We start from the raw sequence: 20,295 nt of genomic DNA, 5'->3' as shown, positions 1-20,295 counted from the left end.
TTTCAGAGGCCCACGGGGCAGGCTGGGGGTGGTCAGAGGACCAACTGTAGGGGACAGAAGATTAGAAGATCAACCGCAGCAGTGGCAGGAAGTAAGGAGAAAAGCGAACCAAAACACAGGAGCAAACAGAGCTGGAGTGCTGTGAAGGGGAATGCAGAGAGGACACGTCCCCAACAGAGCCACTCTGACCTCCCTCGGAAGGAGCCGAGATGAGCTAGAGTGAACCTGCACGCCAGGCCTCTCTGCCCGCCTCGCTTCGCCCACAGAGCAGCTGCGTCAGGTGTGGGAGCCACCATGCAGCCCAAGGAGAGAAGCGGGCGCTCAGGCCAGCGCAGTGCTGCCCATGCAGACACACAGAGCCCTCACCACTCACCTTTTTACCCTCCAAGTCTGCAGATGTTAACGATTCAGGCCGTTTCTCTATTATATTAATTTTATCTTCCAAGTGATTAGCCTTGAAAATCTAAAAAAGAGAAAAAATGAAAGCATTGTTTCTGTACAGGAAAAAAAACATCTTAAAGTTGCCTTGTCCGTTTGCAGTTTTCTGGCCAAATAGTTCTAGAAGACCACTTTTATCTGCTTTGTGAAAATTCTCTCCCCCAGGGGCATCCTGTGCACCAAGGATGAGATTACTAGCAAAATGCTGTAACGGCAAAAGAAATTTCTCTTGCAGGTATATGAGCAGGACTCAGCAACAGGCTTGTAGTTCTGGGAGCTTCCTTCAGAGAGGAAGAAATCAAAACCAATCACTGGCCAGGGGGAGAAATACTGTCACAGAACCAACCAGTCAGGCCAGCTTATGAGCAGTAACTCCCTAGGCACCGGGTCGCAAAAACAAATCATAAATTCAGTTGTATCACTGCAAAAATTTTAGTTTTGTTAGTTTTATGTGAAGTGAGGAGAAAAGCCATAAAAAACAAAGCAGAGTCTGAATGTTTGCTGCTATCCAGTGACAGCCCAAGAAGATTTCTGAGCCAGCTCTCAAGATGGAGGGGCTCTCACTAGCTCCCTTAGTGCCAACACAGCATCAAAGCAATCAGACCCAGACGCAGAAAGGCAGGCCCCCAGCCGGTCCCCTCGTTATTTCGGTAACAACAATTACCACTTACTTTTTTCATCAGTCTGTGCGAAGCAGCTGAGCTCTCTACTGTAAATACCTAAAGAGAATACCATGCCCTTAGTTGTAGGAGATTCACTTGACAGAAAAAGAAATTAAAGATTAAACACCAACAAGATCATTCCAAGGTAGAAGGTACCACCTAACCAAGTCTACCCATGCTCATTACCCACAGGGACAGCAGCACCCCTTTTTTTTCTCCCCCCAAAGACTTTATTTATTGGGGTGGAGGGGGGGAGAAGCAGACTCCGTGCTGAGCACGGAGCCCCACACAGGGCTCTGTCTCCTAACCCTGGGATCATGACCGGAGCCAAAGACAGAAGTTTACCTGACTGAGCCACCCAGGCGCCCCTGCACCCCTCTTTCTACACTGACTCTAGCAAGGTGCAGCCTCAGATACCAGAGCTGCAGCTTTATGGGAATAGCTACGGCCTGACTCCTGCCTGAACATGGAGGCGAACCCCAAAGCCCCCACATCTACGGCAACTGTGCTTGCAAAGAGCTTGAGTCACAGAACTGTGTTCCCAGACCATGTAACATTCGAACTCAAGAGCCGCCTTCAGGAAACTGGCAGAACGGCGCGTGTCCAGTACCTGCTCTGCCCCAAGGTGATGGGCCAGCAAGGAGAGCAGACTGCCGTCACTGATGCACAGGCACACACTGTCGGGCTTCAGCACCTGCGGGAGAAGAGCCACCTCAACACAGGCTTTCTTACAGCAGGTCAAGAAATTCTTGCTGGCACACTAATGGAAATACTTCCCTTCTCCTGACCCCACCAACTCACTCTGTGATCCTTCAATCTGTTTCTACGCCCTCAACACCCAGCCGGATCTTCTTGTGTCCCCACAGTCACGCTGGCCTTCCAGGCAGCACGCAGCCCCCGCCCTCCAACATAGCCGCCTCACCCACCTCCCCCGACCCAGACCTCACTGTCAGGACAGACTCCTCAAGCTCTCCTAGAAGGCCCAGCTGAAAACCTGCCCCACTTGCTGGAAGCCACCTCCCAGTCTACGACAAGCCTGTTCCCTCTGGGGTAACAGCGCAGACAGCGGTGGGCCTGTCCAGTGACTCCCCAAAGGCAGGGATTACTTTACAGGTCCCAGATCCCTGTGAGAGAAACTGAAGATAGTTGGGATCTTCCCTTCTGCAAAAAATGCATGCATTTGCATATGTGCACACATATTTCTGCATACAACTCCAAGAGGTCCAAGAGACACCCCTGTGTGTGGTCCTGGCCTGAGATACCCCTGAGCAAAGGTTTTTTAGTCAGGAGAATTATATAACCAGATTCACATTTTAGAAAATTTTAGAAAGGAGGCAGATGAAAGGAAGGATGGGGTGGCTGAATCCACTGGGATCACCCCCAGGGACTGCTAGTGACCACAAAGACAACATGTTTAGAAGAACAAAGGCAGGGGCCAGGGTAAGGCTCCCAGGCAGAGGCTCTCACAGGAGAGCAGAGAACAGCCCTCAGAAAGTCCAGTAATGTGCTCCCTGACTCACCACCTGAGGGCCCACCCAGAAGCCACTCGAAGACCACGGAGCACAGAAATCAAAACCAAGGAACAATAAGCAATCAATGAGCTGGGGCCCATGGGACAAACTTGCCTACAACCACTGAAGGGGCTAGACACTGACCGTCCTCAGGGCCTGGACATATTGATCAGTTCTGTCCTGATCGTTGATCTCTCCAAACCGAGGCCGGTTCCAGAGCAGGTGAGCTTGGCAGTCACACACGGGGCGTGCTGGGGAGACTCTCCCATTCTTTTCAGGGCTAGGCCAGGAAATGAACAGAGACACATACATGATGAGCATGACCTGCTAGGCACATCCACATCCGCTAGAGGGCATGAGTCTAGGAAACGGCTTGTAAATAGGCATTAGAGGTTAGAGGGCCCCCCAATTCAAGACTTCTCATCTAGGTCTCTTCCAAATGGGGGCCCCGCAACCGGGGCAGCCTCTTCTGAGTGTACAACAATGGGCGCTAGCACATCCCATCACAAAACTTTTATTCTAACTTTGTTCTGTCACAAACCTGCCCACTTGTGCCTCCACAAGGTTTATAAGGGGAACTTACATAAATTCGGTGTCACTGGCCCAGGGCATGGCCCACCCCCACTCCCCAAGACTCGGGGCATACCTGGTCCTCTGGAGGCTGTACCATACACAATAGTCGTCATGGTGGGCTATCAGGCAGAGGCTTGAGCCTTGGACAACACGCTCTTCTTGTGGCAGGAAGTACACACACTGCATCCAGTGGTCCCGCCACTGAAACAGGGAACAGAGAATCAGCTGTCCCCAAGCTGCAAAAAGAGCAATGTTTCTAATCCAGGAGTCAAAATCCAAGCCCAAAACCCACCTGCAGGGAGACCATGCTGTGGACTACTCTCTACATTTAAGAGATGCCTACTCTCGCCAAAGAAATAAAGAAAATTCTCAAGTCAGAGAGACTAATGGCTGGAAAGCTTGCTGGAATGCTCCTGGCTTTCGGAGGATACAATGCAGCCCAGGGTAAGCAGTCTTTAAGAGGGGTTCAGGACAGGGGACTCCAGCCTCTATACCATGTGCATGCATGTGTACATGTGCCTGCCTCCAACCTCACCGTGCGTGTGTGTGTGTGTGCGTGCGTGTGCGTGTGTGCGTGTACGTACGGGCAATGAAGAAGGGAAGCAGAGAGGGAAGATGGTGGTGAGAGAGAAAGCAAACATAGCAAATGTTAACAATTGGGAAATTTGGGAAAATTTAAGTAAAGGGCATATCAGTGTTTATTTCCATTTTTTCTGTGGCTTTAGAATTTATCAAAATAAAAAGTTAGGAAAATAGTATAGAAAGGTCTTATTCTGTTTATTCTTCTGAATTAAATAGTTTTTAGGGGTGCCTGGGTGGCTCATTTGGTTAAGCCTCCAACTCTTGATCTCAACTCAGGTCTCGAATACTCTAAATTGTGAAACACGGTTTACGATGATCCAGAGTCAACTTTCATTAAGCTGTGTTCATCCTTTTTGACACTACAAGCCCCGCATACAGGATTCTTTGCTAAGGAAAAACAAAGAGAAAAAGCTATACTCACATAAACACCCTTACTGCATATTTAGACTAGCAACAACTGGCACCGAACCAAATGTCCAGCAGCTCAGAAATGGATCTACAAGTCCTTCTAGATTGAGAGTATCAGCAGACACTAAAGATGGTGACCAAACACTAGTGCAGCATGAAAACACAGAAATCAGCACCGACAATACTCACGCATGTGGCAAGAGAGGAGGAGTTCTTTGCAGTGATAGGACCCCGAGTGATACTGGACTCGTTTTTGTTTTACACAAGGAGGTTTATTACTCTCATAATCTTTAAGCCTCTTTTTATTATGTTAAGCCTCTTTTTAAAAAAGAAAGAACTATCCTAAAAAGTGGATGCCTGGCTCAATTCTGATGAGACAAGTGTGTGCTCATTCTCTGTCATCAGCAGGAGCTAAGAAAAACTTGGTCCCTGGGAGACTCCCAGAGCACCACTGAGTGCAGATGCAAACCGAGCTGACACCAGCCCCACTTCTCAGGAATGCATTCTGCCCTACCAGATTTGAATTTAACCGAAAGGCAGGAGAACGACATTCCCAGGTATCTAAAATAGCTAAGTGTTAGAAAATGACAATGTAACCAGACACACTATAGAATAAGTAAACAGTAATGATGAAGGAACAGAAGGCAAGCTGAGGACAAAGCAGAAACTGACACCCCTGCAACCCCTCTCCCCCCCACAGGATGTAGGTGACATTCCTCAGGCACTACTGGCTGCCCTTGAGGGGAAAAAAAATAGTTAACTTATAGAGACCACAATCCTGCAAGACTTGAGTCTCCCTCAGTTTACAAATGTCTTAGCAGTTTACAAGAACAAAGCTATCAGTAACCTAGCTTCCAGAAGGTAATATAAATACAATTAAACATCTTTATAACCTGCAGGCCATAGACAGATACTTCCAGGAATCCAGGAAGTTCCCAACTATACTCATGTTAATGCCTACCTAAGAGGAAAAAAAACAACTTAACGCAACAATGGCAAAGCCTCCGGTATCCTGTGAATCTTCCTTAACATACAAAAATCCTTTTGAAAACCTCCCTTTTTCCTTACCTCCCCCAACCCCATAGTATATAATCAGGCACCCCTCACAACCCAGGGCAGCAGCTCTTTCTGCCCACGGGTCCTGTCCCCGTGCTTTAATAAACCACCATTTTGCACCAAAGACGTCTCAAGAATTCTTTCTTGGTCGTCGGCTCTGGATTCCACCCCCCTGCAACTCACCGATATCCCACAATCTCATCAGTAACAAGAAGGAAAAAAACGATTCTCTAAAACCTTTTGTTCATTCCTGACTATGCAAACTGACCCAAAAACAGAGAGCCTCCCCCAACTCCTCCTGGGCTCCCTGACCATCGTGTCCTCACATGCCAGCCTCCCAGGTCCGAACGCTAAAGGGCTGCTGACTGAACCCACTGGCCAAGGTGAGACAGACTGAATGTATTTCAGACAAGAGCAGTTTAGTGAAATCATGAGGGAGATCTATTAGCAGCTCTTCAAATTTCTAACAGTCCATATGTCATGGCTGGTAAAGGAAGGACACAAACTCCAGTCAGGAGACAAGCACCCACCACTGCTGCCTAGAGCCAAGGCCCTGCTCCAATCACTGGGTCGGGCCTCAGTCTCAGTTTGGGCATTATGTGATTACCCAGCACGTCTCATATGAGGATTGAGGAGAAAAATACACCTAGTTGTGATGAGAGAGCAGGCGGCTAGCTGAAGACAAAGCACAAGCGGACACCCTGCAACCTCCCCCAACCCCCACTTCTGGGTGGGACCTATGACATTCTTCCAGGAATCTCCCAACTTTCTTAATGTTAATACCTCGCTGGAGGGGAAAACAACCTTAACTTGACAATGGCAAGGCCTCGGGTATCTTAGCTGAGGGTCCTCTTTAGCATATCAAAGTTCTCTAAAACCCTCCCTTTTCCGTATCTTCCCCCAACCCGCAAGAATATAATCACCACTCCTCAAGACCGCTGGGCAGCAGCTCTTTCTGCCCTCGGGTCCTGTCGCCGTGCTTTAATGAGCACCCTTGTGCACCAAAGACGTCTCAAGAATTCTTGGTCGTCAGCTCCAGACCTCACCCCACTGAACCTCACCATATTCCAATACATCAGTAGCACTGTGAAGATATGCAAATGAAAGTATTAGCGTTATATATTCTTGCGCTAATTTTGTATCCATCACTCTCCTGGAAAGAAAGCAGTCCAGGGTCCCCATCCATTCTGCAGGCGAATTCTGACCACCCCCCTTGCCCCCAAATACTCGCTCAGCGTGAAGACCGGGTGTGCAAAGAGTTCACACATACTGCATGGAGGCACGCTCACCCAAGGCCAGGCAACTGGAGGGTACAGGGGAGATGGGGACCTCACAGGCCCAGGTGTCAGGGGTTACCAACTGCAATCCTGCAGCAGTCATGACCCTTTGGCCTAAGTAACTCAGGAAACAGGGGAGCAGCTAAGGCCGTCCCTGATATCACCCTGTGTACACCTAGAACCAGCAGGCCAGCAATCAAGATAAATCCAGTGCCCATGTAGTGGTGACAGGACAAGAGAATAGAGAGAGAATGGTGCCCAGGGACTCCCAGGTACAGAAGGGATGGTTTTTTCAGAAATGTTGGTGAAGTTGGTGGGGTCTGGAGCCAATGGCCAAGAAAGAATTCTTGAGACGTCTTTGGTGAAAAACGCTGCTTATTAAAGCACGGCAATAGAACCCCTGGGCAGAAAGAGCTGCTGCACTAGGGTTGTGAGGGGTGGCTGATTATATACTTGGGAGCTGGGGGTGGGTAAGGAAAAGGGAGGTTTCAAAAGGTTTCAAAAGGATTTTCGTAGGCTAAAGAGGACCTCCAAGATACTAGAGGCCGTGCCATTGTGAAGTTAAGGTTGTTGTTCCTCCAGTAAAGCATTAACATTAAGACAGCTGGGCATTTCCCACTGGAATTTAGGTTATTGACAGGAATGTTTTTATTGATAATGTTTTTTCTTGTAAATCACTAAGACATTTTGTAAATCTGTGGTCTCTATTAGTTAACCAGGGGTTTGTTTTTCCTTCCCTTAGCTTTCAGGCAGCAGAAGTGCCGGCTGGGGGTAGGAATGGGGATTGCGGGGTGTCAGCTTGTGCTTTGTCTTGAGTTTGCCTTCTGCTCTCTCATCAGAAGGAAAGTTTGATTTCTCAGCCCTGAAGCACCTTTCCCACTTTTTTCCCCTTTGAGTGTGTGTAGACAACACATGCACATGAGAGAACATAAAAGGGTCATGGAATGAAAAGTTTCCTTTCCACCACTAACCTCCAGCTCCCTTCCCAGAAGCAACCATTTTTACCAATTTCTATCAATTCTTCCAAAGATATTCTTACACCCACCCACCACACACATAAACTCATAAACACATATATTCTCATCTTTAATAATACGAATGTTGTCATGCCACACACTGTTCCGCACCTCTATTTCTGTTTTACTTAATGATCACCCTGGAGATTGTTCTCCATCAGTGCTAAGGGACCTGCCTCACCCTCTGAATGGATACAGGACTGGTAGCTTCTAGACTGCAGTGAGTACCCTGGCGCATGTCATTATACATATATGCAACTCTACCCAGAGCCTAAATGTCTAGAAGTGGCATCTCTTCCTGTGATGACAGACTGGGTCTCCCTGCGCTCCATGGAAGCTCTGACGTTCATTGGCCTGCTTTTCCCCACAGCTGCACCCATAGCGTGTCACCAAACTTTCTGAACTTTATCACTAACAGGTGGAAAATAATGTCTCACTGCAGTTTATATCTGCACTGCTCTTATGAGTGAGGCTGAACAGCTTTTCACATGTTAAAACCGTAATCTGCGTTTCCTTTTCTGTAGTTCACATCCTCCGCCCACTTTCTATTAAGCTAGAGAAGATTTTGAGGCCATGGAAAATGAGGCTGTAGACAGACTGTAGTTCTCCATTCCAAGCTGAGGTGAGGCCCCTGGGATTACTTGGGGGCAAGGGGTGGGGGCTCTGGGAGCAGCTGTGCTAGGACCTGGGGAGCCAACACACTAAAGCTTCCCCGTGGCCCCGTGTCTGCTGATGCTGCGCATGAACTCGGCGGAGAGGTCTGTTTTCTATCTTACCATAGGTAGCCTTGCCTTTGTTGTTGTTGCTGTTGTTTTCAACTCTTCTGACAGGGGGACCTATGCAGCTCAGTCAGTTGAGCAGCAGGCTTTTGGTTTCGGCTCAGGTCATGATCTCAGGGTTGTGGGACTGCGTGTGTCAGGCTCCACACTCAGGGAGTCTGCTTCTCTCCTCCCTCTGACCCTCTCCCCAGTCTCTCTCCAAAATAAATTAACTTTAAAAAAAAAACAAAAAACTCTTCTCTGACATTAATCCTGACAAAGTCCTGGGGCTCCTGGGTGGCTCAGTCAGTTAAGCATCTACCTTCAGCTCAGGTCATGATCCCCGGGGTCCCGGGATCGAGCCCTGCGTCCAGCTCTCTGCTCAGCGGGAAGCCTGCTTCTCCCTCTCCCTCTGCCGCTCCCCATGCTTGGGTATGCTCGCTCTCTCGCTCTGTCATGTAAATAAACAAAATCTTTAATAAAAAAAATATCCTGACATAGTCCTTTTGTCTCTAAATTCCTGTGAATCTAAGATTCAACATGCTACTTTCCCACAACCAAAAGTGAACAAGTTTCCGACTTGACTTACATGAAAACGTGCTCAACTCCTGCCTCTTACCTGGAGCTCCTCTGGGTCTGAGTGTGCCCAGAAGGGGGCCATGGAGCACTTGATCTTCCCCTCAGGGTCCATTTCAATGTCCCACCAGGAGAGAACCACCTGAGCTCGGCCAGATGCCAGAGGTTCAAAGTGCCGGCTGTGGCAGGCTGCTGAGCTACTGACTTGCTTGCTAAAGTCCACACTGTGGAAGAATATGCAGGAACTTAAGCATATTTTAACCTTACACACTCCATTTTTAAGCTTTTATGATGACATCACCAGCAATGAGACTTGTTTGCAATGGACTCCTGCCTTCAAAAGCAGGTGACATCAGCTAGATTTCCTTCTCACTCATAAAAAACTTCTAAAGACCCCAATTCCCCCAAATATCTCAAAGCACTGTTGGCTGGGTGGCTCCTTGGTACCTGAACATAGGCATCACGTCACTGAGGGCAGTGAAGTCAGTGCGAGACACCTGGTTCAGCTGAATGTCATAGACAGAGGGGGCGCCAGGGCACCTCTCCAGTTCCAAGGGGGGGACGATGACCTGCTCCCCATGGCTGGTCTGAACGCGGACAGGAAAGAGCTTAGTCCACGACCACATTCTCCTGGACTCCACCAGCTGGGCATAGACAGTTGCTCTGTGAGGCACCGCTTCACAGTTTTCCTACGTTTATATGAAAAAAACAAAAGAAGAGAAAAAAAAATCGGTATATATACTATAAAATAAACCCACAGTAATTCTCATTGATCAAAAGAGGCTTGTTCCTTAATATCAGGTCAGTTGAATAGCGTCTAACGCCTTACCACTATGAGGACAGTGAACTCGTTTTGGCCTAATGTCCTTGGGGAAGAGAAAAAAGGAACCAGATTTCAAAAATACACATTATGCCTGAAACAATTTCTGTCAGGGAAGTTCCCAACTACATGACACTCTTAAATACTTCAAAAATAACCCTTAATTGTCATCATGCTGATTAACTCCCACACCAACTTTGAAAAAAGAGTCCAAATCTTGCTAACAGCACTCCTGGCACTGGGCTCCGAGCTTCTCTTCAGCACAGCTCGCCCCAGACACCAGAACCTTTTTATTGCACAGCCCGATGGGTAAGTGTCCATCGTCAGATGACCTGACCTCCTGGCATCACCAGGCACTGCCAACCACTCCCCTCATTTGGTTTGGCTGTAGTCCCTCATCTGGTTTCCCTTCTACCTCATTCTTTCACCCAATAGCCTCTATGCACCACGCACCAGGGGCCCAACCATGAAGAGGACACTCACAGCTACTACTCCAGGGAAATAACAGGCACGAGGTTTCCGGGCTTCAGTACTAGAGACCTCTTCGGTCAGATGATCCTTTGCTGTGGGGGCTGTTTCGTGCATCATACGATGTTCACGAACATCCCTGGCCTCTATACACAAGATACCAATAGCATCCCCCACTCAGTTGTGACACCAAAAATGTCTCCAGGCATGTTTTCCCCCTCTGGCTGCTTCACAAGGCTGTGCTTCCCCTACCCATCCTTCACAGGGAGAACTCCCCAGAGACCTGGTCTGGCCCACCTTTCTCTCCCTCCATACACTCTCACCTGTGGGACGTCATTCAGTCCATCTTCATTTACCAAATACCGCACAGCCAAAAGCCTCTTGGTCCTCTCTATTTGTCTGACCCTCAGATAGCTCAAACACTGTCTAAACCAAAGAAATCACCTTCACCTCTCCCCCTCCTTCCTGAGCCTGGTCCTCCTCCCATCTTCCCTTATAATAGGGAGCACCACCATCCAATCCAGCCTCCCAAGCCCCAAACTTTGGCATTGCCTCAATGCCTCCACATCTAAGTAATTACGAAGTCCTTGACCACCTTCCTCCTCCCCAAGGCTACCTGTCCAGGCCCATTTCTCTGGTCTCAGTTGAAGCCCACCTCAGCCCCAGAGCCTGGACGACTCCAACCACCTTCTAACCAGTCTCCCTGCCCCTGACCTTGCACCCCAAATGCTCTCCACGTGCCCCCCTACATGAATCCGATGTCAATCCCCTGCTTAAAACCCTCCCGTGGCACCACACTGCCTTCTGGAGCACAGTGGCCCATCCCAGTCTAGTCCTGCCCAGCCCTCCAGCCTTAGCTCCAACCCCACCTCCCACACTACCCATAATGCCAACAACTCACACCGCACCAGCTCACCTTCCCATCTTTGTGCATGCTGACCTCCTCTCCTGAGAACACCCCCATCTGCCAGGCTAACGCTTGGTTACTCTTCAAGACTGACTCCACTCAAGCTTCGTTTTCCTTGATGATCCTCATCTTCCTTGACCATAGCAGGCAGGATCTCACCCCGCTGACCACCATCTGAGCATACCCTCCAACTGTGTTGTGATAAACTGCTCACCTGCCTGCCTGTCTGGGAACACACCTTCATATTCCTGGCAGTCAAAAAAGGGCCTGGCAAAATGAAGGTGCTCAATAAATTTACCTTCTCAGATCTATCACTGGGTCACTCACCACCACATGGACTGTCTGTCAGACGTGCCAGCACCCTGGACGCATGACCTCCAACAAGGCAGGAAAAGGGACAGGCAATGGAAGCCTTTGTGTAAAGCCGTAACTCTTTCACGCTCAGACACAAGGTGGGCAGATGGGGACAGTGATTAGAACAGACAACGGACACCTGGCGACACAGACAGCTGAGAAAGGAAACTGGACAGCGACCTGCACACCTTCTTAATTATTAGATGAATTAGAGAAAGACCAATTGGGCAACACCAATGTAATTTTAAATATCCTTGTGTTCTCTGTTTCAGGGATTCATTTAGTTGATAGTTTTAATGTGGAGAAATAGAAATAAGTACTACTAAAGTTACTAGAAAAAGACCTTACATTTTGGAGACATGGAGACATCTCACACAAGTGTGAGGATCCACAGAACAGTCACCATCACATGCTGATTGTGTGAGTAACGTGGCCTGTGGCCCCAACTGCCCCGCAACGAGCTCTTCACTCTGGCCACGCGAAAAACCCCCACACAGGGCCCCAGAATGGGACAGTTGCAGGCTCACCTAGATGGTGCCCACAGGACAGGTGGCAGCAAAAGAAGCAGACACTCACACCTCCCCAGCTGGCTTTTGCCTCTGGGGACGTTTATGTCCATAAAAAAGCAGGACCAACAACTCAGAGACTGTCAGCATGCCTCTCCCTTCCCCAAAAAACTGCCAAAGATTATCACTACCCAAATTCTTTCGCCTAGAATGGCCAGAGGGCTTAGCATTCAAGGCCTTCTACCCTTTCCCCCACTTTCCACCATCAGCTCACAAGCCCACCTGGGGGGTGTTCCCACTGACAACCGAACAGGTCCGTTACCAGGGATACCTCTCCCTCTCCTTAGGGCCTCTCCAAGTTCCAGCCTCTCTACATATGCCCTCATCTCCTGATCCCGGCCCTCATCTGCCAGTCTTAAAACAGCATATTACTGGTGCTTCTGTTGGCCTCTCCATTTGGCCCATTCAGTCTGCACCATCGCTGACCAGTGTGGGTCCTAGAAACAGAAAGGATGTATTATGACACTTAAAGAATCTTTGCTGAATTGAACTGAATTCAAAGACGGTTTCTTGCCTTTCAGCTCTAGCCTATGAAGACTTGGTAAGAGACCCAGAAGTCCTAATGAAGGAGAACCAGAGTCTCCCAGGAATCAAGGGTATCCCAGGGAGTACAGAGAAGTACTGAGGGCTCGGGCTGTGTAGACCATGGGGCATCAATGAGACCTGTGTGAAGCAGCTGAGATCACAGCAATGTACCTGAGGGAGGCCCCTGTTCCCTACCTGCACAAGATGTCTGTGGGCATGCTCATAGGAGGGCAGTGCTCCCTCTCCGATCAATTCTGTGTCAAAGAGCTCCGTGATCAGGATATTGGCACGGCATGGCATGTCACCATCTGAGAAACACAAGGAAACGGAGCCAGAAACAAACGATCAATGAGAAAAAATATTTACAGCAAATACGTGAAAGGTAAAAAGTTAACAGATCATTACACTGAAAGCACATATATTCAAGTAACTAGAAGTGTCATGAAACTTTCTAATGGCTCACCAAAAACCCGTTTTGATATACATATACACATCAAAATACTAGCAATTGGTAAACCTTGGTTAAGAGAATGTAAGTATTTGCTATACCACTCTTTCAATTTTTCTGTATGTTTATTAATATTGCAAAGGACTCACAGAACTGATAAGAAAACTATAAACACCCAAAAAGAAAACCAGGCAAAAACACAAATAGGCAATTCAAAACAGAAAACTAATCAATCAAACATATGGAAAATGTTTCATTCTTCTTAGCAACTGGATACAAATTAACAATTAAACTATTAACGTATTAGCAAAAATGATTTGAAAAGCAAAACTGAACATCAGTACTTCATTCATCTATTTCTAGACTGCACAGAGGGAGGAAAAAATCAAAGCTAGAGAGGATGCGCAATTCCAGTGATACTATGAGACCCAGGGTTCAGCAACACCAATTCCTTACATTAAATTCCGCTTAATTAAGTTAGTTTCTTGCTACCAAACGATCCCCCAAGTAATAGTTCTCTTAGGATGCTAGGAGTAGGGGAGGTCTTTTGGCTGACTCAATTCCTGAACCTCTGTAATGTAATGTTACTTCTACAATTGTAATTTTTAATGAGCCAAGAGACAAAATTAACTTTGGAAGGGGCTATTCATCATAGAGAATTAACCGTAAACATCTCTAATGGTGCACAGATTCCAATCTGACAAAACCCACCCATCTCCCCACACAGACGAGTCTCATGGAAAACACAAGGAAAGGGAAGCATTAAGGAGGCTCACAGGAGGATGCAGTACAGACAGCCTGAACCTCAAGTCATGGAGACCTGAACCCAGATCCCGCTTTGTAGCCCTGAACCCTCAGTGCTGACCATCAGTCGCCTCATCTGTAAAACAAGGGTAATGAGATCTGCCCCAGGTGGTGGTGGTTAGGACAGCAAAGGTAAGAGCTGTCCACTTTCTACAAAGCACCCTTGTGCTCAATGCCATGAAAGGAAGCTGACAAGAAACAAATGTCTCCTGGCACAGAGACCGTGCTCCCAAGGGGCACTGCCCACCCTCTCTGATATCATGCCAAACTTGAACAGAAATACACTGTCCCAAACTGGGCCCCACCCCTACACGTCTGCTTCTCCCTTTGACGCTGCTGCCTCAGTGGATGGCACCACCAGTCCCACAGTCCTGAAACCTGGGCATCATGCACCATCTCCCAGAGAGCAAGGACCCTGCCTGCTCTGCTTGGCATTTTACCCCAATGCCTAGAACAACTTCCAGCACCCAGGAACAGTCAGCAAATATTAGCTGAATTCTCGATTCTTCCCTCTCTTGTCACCCTACATCCAATCAGTCCCCAAGCCCTGCCAATTCTACCTCCTGAATAATTTCCTAAGCCAATTATGGAATTTAAAATGATTTATTGTCCAGTTTGCTTCAAATAAACAAAGCTTTATGATCCACTGAATCTCAACAAACACTCTTGGGAACCTGATACCTAGCATGTTGAGTGCTAACGCAGGGGGTGCAGTGGGAGCCTGAGGAGGGTGCCTCCTACCCCAGGGCCTCCTAGGTCTCTGCCACATGACTAGATGGGACACAAATACTTCTCCCCAAGTCAGCTGTGAAGTAATTGTGATCAGACTTACCCACCCATTGTAATCAACCAGAAAACCAGATAAAATATATGAAACAAGTGTTTTCAGATGTTGAACAAGAGGAAACACAATTTGTTCACCAAGAAGAGAAACAAAATGACCCCTTCAACTGCTCTGGCTTTCTGCCGGCAGGTACCTTCCAGACTGCTATAAGGAGCAAGACAGCAGGCAAAATGTGGCAGTCTTGCTGAGGTAAGGAGACAGCAACTGGAGCTGAAGGAGCGCAGGTGGCTGGGACTCACGGGGGGAACCAGAGAGATGTTACATAGAAAAGGGGCTTCAGAAATCTGTACAGGGCTCCCCTGAAACCCCCTGTTGAATATACTCACACACACAAAACTCAAGACTGTAGAAAGCCAGGAGAAGGATGACTATACCATGGAGCTAGAAACTGAACAATTTCCAGAGCTCACAGACGACTGGGAAACATTCTAGTTCTGATCAGCCAGCACCAGATACCTCAGGAAAGCCATGCTGTACTAGTGTTACCAAGGTAGTCTTGGAACAATGGTTTTCAACAGGGGGAGATTTTTTCCCCACCCCCAGGACATTTGGCAAGTTCTGGAGACATTTTTGGTTGGCACAAAGGACAGGTGGAAGGGAAGGAGCGAAGGGGGTCTTCTAGGTGCTACAGGCTTCTACTGGTTAGAAGCCAGGGGTAAACATCCTGCAATACACAGGACAGCTCCTCCCAATAAGGAATTATTAGGCCCAAAATGTCAACAATGTCACTGTTGCGAAACCCTGACTTAGGGGCACCTGGCTGGCTCAGTCGGCGGAGGCTGCAACTCTTGATCTTGGGGTTGTCAGCTCAAGCCCCAGGTTGGGTGTAGAGAATAAAATAAAAATCTTTTAAAAATAAAATCTTTTTTACAAAAGAGAAAAGAAAAGAAAAGAAAGGAAAAGGAAAGGAAAGGAAAGAAAAGAAGAAAAAAGAAAAGAAACCTTGACTTAAACCTCTTCCTTTTTTGAGAGTGGGCAGAGGGGTAGTGGGAGAGAGAGAGCTCAAGAGAATCCCAAGCAGGGTCCACATGTACCACAGAGCCTGACGCCGGGCGCCTCAACGTATAGCTATTCTAACCCTGCTCCAACAAAGCTTAAAAACAAGTCCTGAAAGGAGCTCCTGGGTGCCTCAGCTGGTTAAACATCTGACTCCTGATTTGGGCTCAGGTCAAGATCTCGGGGTTGTGAGATCAAGCCTTCCATCAGGCTCTGTGCTGGGTGTGGAGACTGCTTGGGATTCTCTCTCTTCCTCTGTGCCTCCCCCACCCCATAAAACAAAATAAAACAAACAAAAAAAACTGCAAGCCCTGAAAGGATCAAACTGATCTGCCAATAGCCCAAGGGCATGGCAGACAAAGCTTTTACAGGAAGACAATACACTCTGGTACTCAGCAATGCAAAACTCCCAACATACACAGCATCCAAATAAAAATTACTAGACATGTGAAGAAGAAAAATTTAATCCAGAGCCAGGATAAAGATTAGTCAACAGAACAAACCCAGAAAAGACAGAGACAGTGGAAGCAGAAGATATAAAAATATGTTAAAACAATTAATATAGATGACGATAATTATTTAAAAGAACATGAAGGGGCGCCTGGGTGGCTCCGTTGTTCAAGCATCTGCCTTCGGCTCAGGTCCTGATCCCGGGGTCCTGGGATCAAGCCCCACGTTGGGCTCCCTGCTCAACAAGGAGCCTGCTTCTCCCATTCCCTCTGCTGCTTCCCCCCTTGCTTGTGTTCTCTCACTCTCGCACTCCCATAAATAAGTAAATAAATAAAATCTTGAAAAAAATTCTAAAAGAACACACAAACATGTAAGAACAATGGAAATTATAAAAAAGATTCTAGGAAACATTTACAGATTAGAAATACAGTATAAAAAGTTCACTAGATGTACCTACATTAGACACCACAAAAGAAGATCAGTAAATCTAAAGAGCTAACCAGGAAACTAGCCATGTCCATCAGTAGGTGAAGGCATGAACAAAGGTGTCCACACACGAGTACTACTCAGCAACAGAAAAGAATGAACTTTTGATCCACAGAATGTGGACAAAACCCAAAAGCATCATGCTATAGAAAAGAAAGCAGGCACAAAAGAGTACACATGGATAATTTCACTTACTCAAAATTCTAGAAAAAGGAGATCTAACCTGTATTGAAGAAAGCAGATCAGTGGGTGCCTAGGGTCAGTAATATGGAGGTGACCGGCTATAAAGCATCACAAGGAATCTCTGTGCGTGACAATGACACTCTACTACTTTGATTGCAAAAGAGGTTACAAGTGTGTTTGCATTTGTCCAAATTCATCAAACTATGTACTTAAGACAGATGCACTCATTTTATAAAAATTTACCTCAATAACACTGATTAAAAAATGGCACGATTTGTATATTCTTTTGCATGCATGTTTCAAAAATAAAGGGGACACTAATCCCTTCTTTTACGCATGTTTCAGGTTCTCCATTAAGAACATTTTTTTAATTAAATGGAACAAATGTGTTGACCTTATACAGATGCATCTTTCTAAATTACTGCATTTTAAAAAACTGTGAGGATATCCATACCCTCACTCCAGAAGCTTCTTTTGCAAATCTTTCCGCTGTGCTTCCCAGGAATCGGTGGCATGTGAAACTTGAGAAGTCTGATTCAAATGTCTGGACTATAAAAACTATTCTGAGAGCCTGGAGAGACTGTGCTGCACAGGCAAATCGCTCATGTCAGACGCTGAAGCAGGATGTCGGCACGAAGCAAACCTCTCTCTGCCATCTACCTAGTTTCACTTCGGTCTGAGGAAACGCAAAACGCAGGCAGCTGAGCACATAAGAATTCCAACTTGCTTAAAGCAAAAGGAAGTTTCATTGGTATCACCACGGCTGCACGAGATGAGCTCTGGTTTACTAATTTGTTTTAACTAGCTGAGAAGCAAAGTGCGTATCTTCAGACCACATGGAGAGACCCCATTTCTCTGTGATTACCTGAATACACTTATTCCAGGTAACCAGAATAAACCTCTTCTTCTCTCCTTCAAGAGCAAGTAAAACTTTCAAAACAGTATGTGTTGATCTTACCTGGCCCTATGGTCACCTCAGTGGAATGCTTGTTGATAATCTTAATTTTATCACCGAAGCCATTTTTCTCCACAATCTTCACAGCAGCATCAGCCATAGGCTTGAAAACCTGGAAAAGAGAGCCAAAACCCAAGGAAAAATGAGCAATAATTTGAGCAGTAACATCCTAACACACAAGATCAGCAAGATATGTCATGACACAAGCTCTAAGAATTTAAGTAAAAGAGGTCTCCATGACAGAATTTCCTCCGGAATATATAAAATGTACCTCTGTTACCGTATGATACAGGCAAAATATTCCTTTGGGCCGATTTGATCTAAATAAACAAGACCTCATCTTTAGAATTTAAATATTTTGTTCTCCAAATGTGTGTCAGGAAAATGAATACAAAAGGAAAACATTCTGCTGGGTTTAGAGTTAAACCTTATGGGCCAGGCACACTGGGGAGGCAGCGCTTCCCAAGGAGGTTGCACTACCCAGCAAGGATGGCAGGTGTCACTGCCGAGCTACGGGAAGGCAATAGGGGGCCTTGCCTCACTTAACCAGGACCTGGGGCCTGGGGCAGGACAAGTGCTGTCCTCTCCAGAGGAAAGTGAGACTGTTAATGTATTAGTCCTTAAGTCTGAACAGACATCAGTTCAAAACTGCTCCAAATCCCCGCTGGTGGCAGAATACAGCCTGTATTTTATGGTATTCTAGGCCCTCCATAATACAAACCACCTTACTTCCCCAGCCTTACTCCCCTCCCACCCTACCCCCACCCATGACTGAAGCCCCAGCCACCCTTTCATTGTGCGCTAGGCAAGCCTGAGCCTTCCCTGCCCTACCCCCACCTGCCAAAGCAAACCCAACTTTCCAGGGCATCACATATCTCCTCTCCTCCGGGAGTCTTCCTGAACCTTTCACACGTCCCTGAACACAAGCCCCTCCAACTCTTTCTAGCCTGCCCAATTTTAATTGCAAAGCTCCAGCCACAACAGTGCATAAGACGTGCAGATGTGCATGCGGCCACACCCACCCACAGAGTGGAAATAGAAAGTGATAAACTGGTCACAACGACAAGATTTCCACTTTTTCTAAGTTCTTTTCTGCATCGTCTATATTTCCTATCAAGAACACATATTTCTTTTATTATGATCAAGGGGGAAATGCTATATACTTCCGTAAAGAATACATATGTGCTTAGCTAGAAAAAGAAATCTTCACAATCTGTTTCAAATTATTTCTAGGATCTGGCTTGATGTTTTTAGATGTAGTTTGAGGAACTCATGCCCTCAGCTCTCACCCATCACCTTCCCTCCACCCCAAAGTATCACAAGCTCATGTCACCCCTCAGCCCTCCTGCCTCTTGATGTCATCACTGATCTCCTCTGCGGACCCTTTGGGCTCTGACATTCACAGTCTCCTCCTCAGCCACCAAGAATTCAAGACCTCACCCAGAACACTTCTTTCTGGAATGGCCCCTGAAATTGACTTCCCAACATCATTCTGTGTACTCCTCTGCCCCTCCAGTCAGTTTGGGGGACTGACCTTCTCCCAATTGGTACACCTGTGTGGTCTACAGGTAATCAACTCTTTCAGGCCAGGTCAAAGAGGTAAGTTAAAGAGGATTTAACCTTCTTCTGGCCAATAAACCCAAGGAGAGATTTCCCAGAGATTCCTGGGAAAGTTCTTGTTCTTAAAAAAAAAAGAAAAAAGTGAGGAAAGCAGGACCATGCTTCATTTTCAAAGACTTTACCACAGAAATCACTGCAACTAATACACCTTCCCAAAATATGCCTCACTTTTCAAATGTATTAAAAGAGAAGTTTATAGTCATTGTCTATGATTTCTTGTATTCCATCCACTCCTCAACCCTACTCCCCTGAAAATACCACCTAAAGGAGGTCACCTCTTAGCTACCAACCCGACAGCCATCTCTCAGTCCTCATCCTGCTCAACTTCTATACCCATGCTGTGTAATACAGAGACCACATGCATTTAAATATAAGTTGATTAAAACTGTATGAAATTTAAAAATTCAGTTTCCCATCCCCCAAGTGCTTAGCAGCCGTTATGTGGCTAGGGATCACTATATTGGTCAGCACAGCTATAGAAGACACTCCACATCACAGAAGGTTCTAGTGGACAATGGTGCTCTAGAACACCCATACTTGCTGACCACTCCTTCTTTCCCATGATTCCCATGCAATCAGCCGCCTCTTGGCCTCCATCTCTGCCCTCTAGGGTCTCGCTGTGTCTATCTGAATTTGACTTTACTGGCCACTCCTTTTCCTTCACAGGCACGGGTTCCCAGATTTGCTCTTCTCATTCTACTCTCTCTCCCTGGACAATTTCCTACACTGCCAGCTTCACCTGTCACATCTTTAGCAAATGAGTTGCAAATGCACTTGTACATGCCACTCTCTAAAAGGTCAGAAGTCCAGCTCTAGGGACCAGCAGGTTCTTACCCACTGTTCTGGACCTGTCTTTCGTGTTGGTGTGCAGCTCAGGCAGAGCTGAAAACCACAGGGCAGTCCAGACAGAATGACCACAGGTTCAAAAGTGGTCACTAAAGTAAAAGCTGGGAGGCCACCGTAAGATGTCAAGAGCCAAATAGAAAAGATCTGAGAGTCACAGATCAGAGCA

At 46.9% G+C, this 20,295-nt stretch overlaps 1 protein-coding gene across 4 annotated transcripts in view; it reads right to left on the bottom strand.

The window, feature by feature from the left end:
* Positions 1 to 20,295, bottom strand: part of PRMT7 (protein arginine methyltransferase 7) — a 44,588-nt gene that overhangs the window by 6,740 nt on the left and 17,553 nt on the right. For 2 of the 4 annotated variants that reach the window (XM_045815049.2, XM_087870520.1), the window contains 9 exons: positions 17,667 to 17,775; positions 12,693 to 12,805; positions 9,305 to 9,546; positions 8,901 to 9,081; positions 3,258 to 3,385; positions 2,756 to 2,891; positions 1,711 to 1,794; positions 1,110 to 1,157; positions 374 to 463 (listed from right to left, as the gene is read on the bottom strand). In XM_045815049.2, the coding sequence (XP_045671005.1) occupies positions 374 to 463; positions 1,110 to 1,157; positions 1,711 to 1,794; positions 2,756 to 2,891; positions 3,258 to 3,385; positions 8,901 to 9,081; positions 9,305 to 9,546; positions 12,693 to 12,805; positions 17,667 to 17,775 (1,131 nt within the window). The other 2 variants (XM_087870522.1, XM_087870521.1) reach the window with 2 other exon arrangements.

The sequence above is a fragment of the Ursus americanus genome, chromosome 21 (genome assembly GCF_024610735.1).
Source record: "Ursus americanus isolate L20-20 chromosome 21, mUrsAme1.1.p, whole genome shotgun sequence".
Lineage (NCBI taxonomy): Eukaryota > Metazoa > Chordata > Mammalia > Carnivora > Ursidae > Ursus > Ursus americanus.
The sequence above is the reverse complement of the archived record's forward strand: the minus strand, read 5'-3'. Positions and strand labels throughout refer to the sequence as shown.